This window comes from Atta colombica, unplaced genomic scaffold (assembly GCF_001594045.1).
Source record: "Atta colombica isolate Treedump-2 unplaced genomic scaffold, Acol1.0 scaffold224, whole genome shotgun sequence".
In the NCBI taxonomy this organism is placed as follows: Eukaryota; Metazoa; Arthropoda; class Insecta; order Hymenoptera; family Formicidae; genus Atta; species Atta colombica.
The window spans coordinates 1133449-1144820 of NW_017259321.1; the positions used below are offsets into that span (position 1 = coordinate 1133449).

Below are 11372 nucleotides of genomic sequence, written 5' to 3' on the forward strand. Positions count from 1 at the left end.
TCGGTGTTTACATGTTAAAATTTTTATCTTCATATTGCGAAGAATAAAAAGAAATTAATAATTCTGAAAAATAATAATAGATATAACGGTCTCTATTTTGCTAATTTATTAACTCTTTTTACACGTTTGTTGAAGAAGGGAAACTTGATATTATTAATTTAAATAGCTGACTTTACAGCTGATATTATTGCTTACTGTTGTATATAACTGGTATTATTGCTTGTTGTTTTTATGCAATATTATTGATTTAAATACCTGTTTTTACATCATCCGAATTAATTGTTACGAAAGAGGCAATTAGAATTAACTTTTATGTACATTGCTTCAGAATTATGTAAATGCGAAAAATCATGATAAGTACTTGTATTTTTCAAATGTACACAGTTCTAGTAAACAAAATTTATTAATAATTTTAAGAAATTAAAATAAATTAAACTTAGTCGATGTTCACACACATAAATTATATATAAAATTTGTATATTACAATTTTTAATATTTGCAGGAACAAAAAGAATTAAATTTTTGAAAAATAATACAATTTCTATATATATATATATATATTTTTTACTAATTTTTTAGATTTTTTCACATTTATATAAAAAAAGTCAAATTATTAATTTAAATAAATGTTTTTAAATTTATCATCCGAGTTAAATGTTTTGAAAGCCAATTAAGAATCAACTTTTGCGCGTATTGCTTTAGAATGCGGAAAATCGATATGAGCAAAGCGGAACCGAGATTCATAACTTATAATTAATAACTTATAATTAACTTGCTTTCGACTTATGTAATTTCAGGATTCATACACGATCGCGAAACTCACTCGATCGATCTGCAAGTAAATTAAAGAAAGAAAATTGACTTTATATACGGATCCATAAAATAGGTTTCTGCTTTAGAAACATGCATGCATTCTAAAATAATTCGTAATTCGTAACAATACATCAATTCGATAATAATTCATACACGTTCATTATACAAAAACAGTTATGTAAAAACTTTCTTAGTACATTTACTCCAATCTGTTAACTTGTTCATAGATGGATAAATCGATTTGTTTTCCATTTCATATCAGGTTTCATTCCAGAGGACACGTCACATATAATTTATTTGAGTGAAAGCGAATAGCGATGCATCGACGCATGTTCGACCGCGCGCACGCAGTTTCTATTTATGCTGGATAGTATGACACAGTTACATCATGTCAATGCAGTTGCAGTTATTCAGCGAAAGCGTACTCGCGCGCCAATGTCACTGAACTTAAATTTATAGGTGATTATTAAGAATATATACACATACATATATTTTTTTATATGTACAAATTGGCATATTTTGTCGACAGATCATACAAGACATTCATTTCTGAATAAAGAAAAGGAGAGTTCTTCAGTTTTAAATCATTAAATTATGACATTGATTTATCTTTTTTTGTAGTCTTCTAATATCTCTTTAGAAAGTGCAAAAATAGAAAAAGTAGAAAAAATACGACATCATAAATGACACAAAAAAAAGAAATAAAATAGACGACGTGATGAATTTCTTTCGATTGCGAATCCGAAACGAACTAAGACGAATGTTAGAGCAGTCGTTAGGCAAGCGGAAAGGTAGTTGCGCAAAAAGAAGGCTGCTCATAGAAGGTGCGCTTTCTACAGTTGGGTAGAGTTCTCTGTCCCTGGATAAGCCTGACGGTAGGCAAACAAAAAGCGCGTCGTGCCGATCGTGACAGAAACGCGAAGTATTTCGGCGAGAGAAGAAGAGAAACAAGAAGAAGAAGAAGAAAGCGTGGGAGAAGGCGCAGAAGCGGGATGCAACGATTTCAACGAAGGACGCGAAGTTTCAACGATTCAGTGACAAGATGCAGTCAGTTAACGTTTATCGCGTTCTACTTATTTTGCAGATAATTGCTGTTGTTACGACCACCGTCGGAAAATTGCAACCTGGTGAGTGCGCTAACAAACGTGATGAACATCAGGATGATAAAAAGAACGTGACAGTCAAGTTCGCGGAATAAAAATCAGATATTCTGCTAATAAAAGAGCTGCTGACAAAAAATTGTTCGTCCTTGTCGTATATATTATCAAAATTGATAATTGCATGATTTTATATATATATCACATATTTGTCAACTTGTCATATTTTTATGAGTAATCAGATCATTCTAACAATGAAATAATATTATTGTATGTATATACAGTTCATTTAAATATATATATATATACGTAACTATACTTTCTTCTTTACTAATCGTTTATTATTAAAATGTTTATATATATGGTTCGTTAACTTTACATACAATAAAGTTAACAAATCATATATATAAACGCGATTAATTAATGATTAAATACAGTTTGGCAATCCTGCATAAATTGCGGATATTTGTTATATAATTGTTGTAATTCGTAATGCACGCGCATATGAAGGAAAGAAAAAGAAAGCCGCCGGAAATAGAATATCTAAATTTTCAGGAATGATATAAGAAAAAAAAATCACGTAAAACAAATTCCACGTGTATACACGCTCACTATATACATGAAACAATATTTGTAATGCTTTGCAAGTGAGAAATACCGGCTTATTTTGCACCTTAAGGTCGCATTTACATACGACACACTTTCACAACGCAACTATTATAATAGGGTTGTATAATGCAATATTATGATAGATCGAAAATTCAATGCGAGCACAGGCTGGATAGCATCCACCAGCGCGGAAATCATACTGAAGCGATACTGCACGATTGATAATTTGCGGTGCTCCAGGTGAAAGTAAAATATAAGTGGGGCGATCAGGCAAATAAAAATTGATCAACAAACGGATGTACAATATCACGATTAAAGACTTATTATTGAATTCTTCCAAGATAATATCGTATCTTTTTGCAGTCAAACTTTTCGCGGCACGGAATCGTGCTATGCTAAGACGGTTTGCCATCTCTCGTGAAGAAAAAACTAAAATCTGTTACGGTAAGATAACAATAAATTACTTTTATAGGGAATAATTTCCATTATTGCATTAATATAATCTAATTAAATATAAATTGATTGACATTGTATGTTAATTTCTTTCCAAATAAATTTTAAAATAATTTTTATTTATTCTTAATGTTAGGAATGTTAAAATAATAAAATTTCAAATCGAGTAACAAAATATAACAAATGAAATGGTTCATTTTTGCTGAATTTTAACATATTATCCTAAAACAAATGAATATTTATTCCGATAAAATATAAAATATAAAATATAAAATGAAAAATATAAAAAAATATTTCAGATCTACTCGGTTGCTTTGCGGATCCGCCGCAGCATTTATCGATAAAACGAGCGCCAGAACATCCTAGCGTAATTCAAACTAGGTTCTTCCTCTATACACGTGCGGACCGGCAAAACCCGGAACCCTTACAGTACGGTGATGACTTAAAATCCATCGTACATTCTCGATTCAATATTAGCAAGCCTCTCAGAGTGTTGATACACGGTTTTAAAGGCAGTGGAAGCGACGTTGGCGCAATACTTGGCATAAATTTTCTTCTCGATATAGTAATTTTCAGCATTTTATCTTTCAATTTTTACACTTTAGATAAAATATCCTTTTCTTTTCCAATTTAAAATAAAAAAATTCTCAAGCCATCGTTGAAAAATTTTTAAGAGCTTTAAAATTCTATTTAACAGGAAGACGCGAATGTCATCATTTTGGACTGGACGAAAGGGGCGGGCACTTCTTACGGAAATGCTGTAGCAAATAGTGAATTAGTTGGCCGGCAACTGGCTTTGGTGCTTTTAGATACCATCAATTTGGGTGTCGATCCCGCCGACATTCACGTGATCGGTTTCAGTCTTGGAGCGCACGTGGCTGGCTGCGCTTCGGAAGTATTAAAAAGAAAAAGTCTACTTCTGGGTCGCATAACAGGTCTCGATCCAGCGTCACCATTCTTCAGGCATCATCTGTTCAGAGAGAAGTCGAGAAAATTGGATGCCACCGACGCCCATCTCGTCGATGTTATTCACACCGATGGTTCTCAGGATTTCATGGACGGCTTTGGTCTACTTAAGCCGATCGGACACATCGATTTTTTCCCTAACGGCGGTAGAGAGCAACCTGGCTGCACCGACATTAAAAATTCGGTGGTGGTCAGTCACTTAAAAGGTGAGTTAAGAGTGATTAAAGCGTGATTAAGTTATTTAATTTAAGTTGTTTAATTTAATTATGTATTAATTATGTAATTGTTGAATATACGTTCGATTTTGATTTATCTTCAGTTAGGCCGGTCATAGTCTTCAAGACCATCTTAAGTAATGTCTTAAAATATTAATATGACTTTGTAATTGGTTTATAACATCTAAAAACAATCTTAAAATTATTGTCGAAACAAAAAATTTATATCATGCCTAAATTTTGGAATATTTATTTTCACAGTTTTTTAAATTTATTACATAACTTTTTATGTATACATTCAATACATTAATAGCAAATTATAGATAACGTCCAGACAAAAAAGTTTTGAATTTGTTTTGCGGTATATCATAAAATATTTAATCTGCTTTTCATTAAAAAAAAAAGTGTACTTATGCTTTTATTAAAGTAGCAAATCATTAATTTTTTTATCACTTATTATAGAAGATTTATTGGACAAGAATATAGCGTGTAGTCATTTAAGAGCTTTTCAGCTCTATATAGAGAGCGTTCGCTCACAAAATGAGAAATGCAGATTCATTGCATGGCCTTGTCAACAAGGAGGAATATCCTATGTAAAAGGAACATGTTTCCCTATGGAATCAATGAATTGGAATCAAGAGATGGGTTATGCAGCTAATCGTGGACCATTGGGAAGCTATTATCTGGCGACTAAAGCCGAAACACCATTTTGCGGTATTAGAATATAAAAAAGATAATTATCTTTTTATTGGAATAAATGTCTATTGAAGCAGCGTAATATTGACATTAATTTTATTTATTAATACTGTTTATTAATACTAATTTATGTTAAATAGAATTCCATATACATATTATTTAAATATTATTATTATTATATATTATTATTAAACAAATAATTTCTTATATGCATTTATATAAAATTGCACAATTGTTGAAAAAGATTTTAGTAGTTAATTGTGCCAAATTAATGTTAAGGGATTTATTATTATGAAATTTAGAAAAAGTCCCTTGACATTAATTTTGTACAATTAATTGCTAAAATCTTTTTTAACAATTAATTGTGCAATTTTGTATAAATACATATAAAAAATTTGTCTAATAATATGTTTATATGAAATTCCATTTAATATAAGTTAATATATATTAATTTAATATTCTCGTAAATTTTAGGTAAACCAGTCAGGGCATCAATAATGACATCTGAAGATATGTTAAAAACATCTGGTACATTGTTCTTCAGAATCTTTCTTGCTAATTCTACAACGCTCTTCAAAATTCAATGCATGTAAGTCAAAATCACTTACATATAAAGATTATTTTAATTTAAGTAACTATCCTCATCGACAATTAAAATAAATGTCGCACGAATTTGAAAAGTTTTGAATTTGAAAAAGTTACGCAATTGATATTAGGTTTTGCAATTTTTATCGAAGATAGTGACTTAATTATATTTTCTAATAACAATACATATTTGCACAATGCATGCAGATAAATATTGTGTAACTTAAAAAAAGATGAACCTTCGAGTTTCATAAGCATTAATTTACATACCAAAACTATTAATTCTAAATATTATTCAAGATTGCCCAAACAAAGAAACGAACAAATGATATTTTATAACATTGCGGCGGTGGAGTTTGATGCGTTAACGGAAGATACTGCATCGATCACCGGTGTTATCTCATATCAGCACACTGCTAACAAAACAGAGGAGGATGTTGCACAAGATCCCGATGCAGACATAATACTTTTCAATAAACTAAGCCTGGAAGATCGTAAGGGTCATAGGTAAATATACATCATAATAATTTTGATTTGAAAAACTCGTTAGCTATTAAATTTATTTAAACAAAGAAAAGAGAATTAATTTTCTACCATGTTTCATGATTAAATTTATTTACATATTTAAATCAATTATAGACAATATAATTTAATCAGAATTCGGGAATTCTATTTATAATTTTATATGCTATAAAATATTGAACCAAAGAAATTATGTAAAATACACATAATTTTTTATATATAAATATATATTTATTGTATTTCATATAATTAATATTAAATAATTAATTTTTGAATTTATAAAATATATTTTTATAAATTTATAATTTTTATTAATAAATATGTATAATATATTTTATACATTTATTTATATGTACACATATACAAAAAATATATATTTGTAAATATATATTTACATACACTGAAAAAAAAATTACTAACTCTGAGTAAATATTTTTTTTAATAGTTCCAAGTACATTTATTTAGAGTAAATAAATATTTGTTCCATAAAAGAAAATGATACTTAAATCAAATTAATAATTCCTGTATCAAATATGTATGTTTACATTTAGTATTAGTAAATATTTACTTAAAACTTATTTTAAAAAATATTTATTTAAAAATCAATTCTTTTTTCTGTGTATACATTTAAAGTATACAATATTTAAAAATTATAATTAGAATTTCATACTGAAATCTGATGCAAATTACAGATCGTCCAACATGAGCTTTATGCAATAAACTGAAATAAATTGCATACAATAATAGTTAATAAAATTCTTTTTTTATTGCCCAGGTGGGAATATTGCGGAACGAATACTGTAATTAATTCACAAGAGATACATATAGAATTGAAAAACACTGTATACCGTCGTAAAATATCTCTGCCATGATATAGCAATTTTATATTCGAATACAAGTCTGCATATTGGTCTGCCTGTACAAGTGACGTTTTAAAAAAAAAATCGCTAGTTTTCACTTGTTTTACAACACCTATTCCCCTCCCAAAAAGCGCATAGATTAATTTAATTTAACTGAATAACCTTTTTTCTGTTCTTGCCACAACATTGAGTATCAAATTCGAGTGCTTCATTCCGACAAATCGCGTGATTAAATTGTGACAAAAATTAATATAAGCATGCAGATGAGGTAATAAATTTACTTACTTTACTGACCCTTTGCGATCGTCGACGCCACCGATGCCGCATCTTTGCACCGCCATTTCGTCATTCTGGAGGCTCCAAACATTCGCTCGGCCAACACATGTTGATTTGAAAAATACGGTCCATTACCATGATATGAAAGTCATCCGGCGTTTTACACAACACTCTCGATGCTTATGACACGCACGATCTGCCATGAACGAATAAATAATGTGAAAAGATATGACAATTTGTCGCACACATCACACGCACACGACGCCTACCGAACTTGTAATGACTGGCGAGAAATTCAAAGTACGCGCGGACAACTTCACGCAGGTGTTTAAAATTAGCAACTTCATGCGAAGAAACTGCCTTTCTCATCGACGAAGGGCCGTCAATGTATTGTAGATAAAAAATCTCGTAATTTAAAATATTATAATAGATAAAAATATTAAATCGTTGAGATGAGGAAAGGATAACTAAGAACATTTTTGGCACATTCTGATAACGTAACAGAAATGCAGTCTTTTTTAATTCGGATCGTTGCGCACAGATGGCACCGATATAATTTTCCCACTCGCTCTCACGATACTTGGGTTAACTTGAGTAATGAGTGCTCTGCTGCTGTGCGTATCCTAACCTCAAAGTAACGGCAGCGAGCCAGCAAGTAAACAATAAAACTAATATAATAATAGAGAACGTAATGTTCGGATAACTAAATAAGATAACCCAATGTATCTAGTAGAGTAGATGCATATTATAATAGCGTGACCCAAGGTGCTCCTCGAAAATGAGCCATATCGTAATCGTACGTGCCTTCAAGCCGGGCGATGAGACCGGCTGCAGGAAATTAATCAGAGACTGTGTGATGTCGTCCCTAAGTGCCACGTTTTGCGGAATGTTATTCAAGGAGATAACATTTCAGTTGTTTATTCTATTGTCCGCGATAATGTTCATCTTTTTCGGGATGCCGTTAACTGTGTGCCTCTTGGTTGTACCTGTAGTCATAGCATTGATATATATTGGAACATACGTCACTTTCGCTGCAAAGCTAACGGAGATCAATGGAGAGGTGGCTAACATTCCGAGGTATTATATCATAGAGAGAGAGAGAGAGAGAGAGAGAGAGAGAGAGAGAGAGAGAGAGATCATTTATATATATAATTCTTGGAGCTAAACAAATCTATATTTATTCTTTTTAGCTAAAGTTCTTGCACTCATCTTTTCTCTTTTTCTTTCCAATGTGGAGGAAAAAAAAGAAAAATGAACTGTGCAAGAAATTCAGTTAAAAAGAACAGACCTTATAACATAATTGTTGGATCTGTTCTTTTTAGCTAAATTTCTTGAATGAGTTATTTTTCCTCTTTTTTTCCTCTAATGTAAAGAAAAAAGGAAGAAAGATTAACTATGCAGGAAGCTAAAAAAAACGGTATTGATACCAAGTTGTAAAATCTATTCAATTTATATTAATTAAAAGACATATTAATTTCAAGAAACCAGAGTGATTTATACAAAAAAGAATGAATACTTAGGAATATTTTGATAAGAATAATCCAAACTTGTTGATGTAGCATAAAGAAAATTGGCATTTTTGACAAAGAAATTTATAATTGAACGAATCTAATAAATTCACTGTCAGCTCCAAATTGTTAATGATATGAATTGTTAATGAATGTTATTCGAGACAATCTATTGTAACATTTCAATGTTTTTGTTCACAGGCTTTACATGTCAAACGCTTTCTCCTGTTTCTGGGTTGCCGAAGCGTTTGAGCCTTACCTGATGACACAACAGCCCAAGGAGGTACATTATACTGTAATGAGGGAAGAGCAATTTTATCAAGCCAAATTAGATGTCTCTTTACAAGCTAAGAAAATAGTAGGAACTGTCAGCTTAGGCAAGAGTTACAGGTTAGACAGAAGTGCATGGATAAAGAGGCTGTGCGTGCACGAGCGATATCGGAGAAAAGGTATAGCATCGTGCCTGCTCAACGATGCTGTACAATTTGCGATTGACGCAGGATATAGCTGTGCTAATATAGTAGCTTCCGAATACACAGAAGAGGGTAGAGAATTGTGCTTTAAAAAAGGATTTGAACTTAAACAAATGTATCACAAGTCTATCCTAGGATCGTATATAACAATATTAATGTATGAATTAACATATCAGATCAAACCAACGGAGGACGATTACTCACCTACGTTAGATTTTGAAAAAGCATTTTTAACTCAATTCTAATGATATTTTTATAGTAATGATATATTTTTATATGCTAATTGTAAGATAACGAATCTCTTGAAAAGCGAATGAGACTGATCAACTGTGTTCTCAGTTAAACAAAGTGCTTGAGCCAAATAGTGATCTACCTGAATGTTACGCTTAGTATTACCTAAATTTTAGATTTACTAACAACGGAGAGAAGGGTATTATTTTTTACGAAATGTTTGTTATGCATTCCATATATTGTTACATACTTCATAGAATTCTATAAATGATATATAAACAGTAGAAATAAAAATATATAGTTCTCATTTCTTCTTGAGGCCTTCTTTGTACATACGGACGTCTTTACCTTCCCAGTGATGATTTTTCGTTGACAGAAACCTAGAATAAACATTTTCATATCCCGGTTTGAAAGAATAAGCTGAAAAAAAGGTAAGATGCATTGCAATAGAAAAAACTTTAATGAAACTCACTTTTCTTTAATTTCTTTCAACACTGCCTTTTCTTTTTCCGTAATGCCATTTAGCGTCACATCCAGATTTATCTGCAGCTCCTTCATATTTTGTATTCCAACTAGATTGGTGTCCACATCCGTGCATTGCATGGAGTGCCATATCGCCAGTTTGCTGAGTTCTACGTCGCGATCCTGTGTTATTTTATAATGTTATTTTTTTCAGCAGGATTACAGCAACAGATAGCTTGATAGTCAAATACAATAGTTGCACTACAATACGTCTTTTTAATTGACGTCTATTGTTAACAAACCTTGCAGTATTGCGCGGCTTTCGCGCATTGTTTCTTCGTTTCGTCGGAGGCCGAATGCCAGCTTTGTGGCCCGTTATTCGTTAACAAACCCATACACAGTGCGGCGGCGTTAATTAAACCGATTTTATGCTTCTACAAGATAATTAATGAAATTGTCATGAAACTTGACGATATACGACATGAAATTACACACCTTAAAGAATGGAATGTATTCCAACAAAGAGTCATCGATGAGAGTATTTCTCGAATAACTCAATACAGTGGCTACAATGTTACTCTTTTCGACGCATTCTTTTAATGCAGACAATGTGTATGCAGTTACACCTACATGCCTTGCTTTGCCATCAGCCACGTATTTCGACAATTCCGGCAAAGTTTGTGTGACTATTACATCCGTTGTGGGTGCAAAGTCGATATCGTGAATCTGTAAATTTTATAATATCTGTAATTTTATTTTTTAAACGTTTAATTGTTTTATTAGATTTAATTTTATTTATGTGAAATGACAATGTGCAATTATACCTGAATAAGATCAACATAATCTAGTCCCAACAATTCTAAACTCTTTTTAAAACTCTGCCGAGTTTTCTCGACGGTGAAATTGAACATATTGTCATAATCTAACTCATATCTGCCAACTTTCGTCGAGATGTAATAAGCTTTGCGTGGAATCCCCTTTAAGGCCTATAATAAATAAATGCGAGATAAAACATCAATCATTCGATATATGAAAAAAAATTTCATAATCTTTTTAATAAATTTTTGCATACCTTGCCGAGTATTGCCTCAGATTGGCCTTGACCGTACCATGGTGCCGTATCAATATAATTAACGCCTTGTTTTATTGCCTGACGTACAGTTTCGATAGCCTCTGCTTCGTTACTGCAGTAATATAATTATGTAATAATTATTACATCATGTCGTTTATATAACACTCGCACGAATGATAAATAATTTTACTTTAAATTGTAAAGAGCACATAGCGTAGCGGAACCAAAAGCTAATTTGCTCACAAACATTCCTGTTTTCCCGAGCTCTTTGTATTCCATAGCTTTTACCGCTTCGGGATCGTGAAAACCCTCGATATAAGTAGGAGGAAACATATTTCTGAAAATATTACGATGAATAATGCGATAAAGGAAGATTGAAAATTGAAGTGATTTCCGAAGGCTCAATTTTCTATGTTAAGATTTTCTTTAACAATAAGTTAGAGACTTCTCTTGGGAAGATGGATATCTATATACTTTTTTCTGACATTGCTTGTATATAAAAATAACGATATATAATATATATATATATATATA

The 11372-nt window shown here is 31.4% G+C and overlaps 3 protein-coding genes across 4 annotated transcripts in view; 2 read left to right on the forward strand and 1 right to left on the reverse strand.

The window, feature by feature from the left end:
• The first annotated feature begins 1853 nt into the window (after positions 1-1853).
• LOC108687990 (pancreatic lipase-related protein 2-like) lies at positions 1854-6898 on the forward strand. The gene is made up of 8 exons (XM_018194040.1): positions 1854-1940; positions 2883-2963; positions 3272-3537; positions 3670-4144; positions 4616-4867; positions 5324-5438; positions 5735-5941; positions 6732-6898. The coding sequence occupies exons 1-8, from the start codon at positions 1856-1858 to the stop codon at positions 6826-6828; spliced, it is 1578 nt and encodes a 525-aa protein (XP_018049529.1). The 5' UTR covers positions 1854-1855; the 3' UTR covers positions 6829-6898.
• Positions 6899-7687: 789 nt separating this feature from the next.
• Positions 7688-9318, forward strand: LOC108687991 (probable N-acetyltransferase CML3). The gene is made up of 2 exons (XM_018194041.1): positions 7688-8169; positions 8802-9318. The coding sequence occupies exons 1-2, from the start codon at positions 7871-7873 to the stop codon at positions 9316-9318; spliced, it is 816 nt and encodes a 271-aa protein (XP_018049530.1). The 5' UTR covers positions 7688-7870.
• Positions 9319-9523: 205 nt separating this feature from the next.
• Positions 9524-11372, reverse strand: part of LOC108688005 (L-galactose dehydrogenase-like) — a 3257-nt gene continuing 1408 nt past the window's right edge. For both annotated transcript variants that reach the window (XM_018194063.1, XM_018194064.1), the window contains exons 2-8: positions 11029-11175; positions 10839-10950; positions 10591-10752; positions 10262-10492; positions 10069-10200; positions 9777-9949; positions 9524-9684 (exon numbers count right to left, since the gene is read on the reverse strand). In XM_018194063.1, coding sequence (XP_018049552.1) covers positions 9609-9684; positions 9777-9949; positions 10069-10200; positions 10262-10492; positions 10591-10752; positions 10839-10950; positions 11029-11171 — 1029 coding nt within the window. In that variant the 5' untranslated portion in view covers positions 11172-11175 and the 3' untranslated portion in view covers positions 9524-9608. The remainder of the gene's footprint in view (positions 9685-9776; positions 9950-10068; positions 10201-10261; positions 10493-10590; positions 10753-10838; positions 10951-11028; positions 11176-11372) is intronic.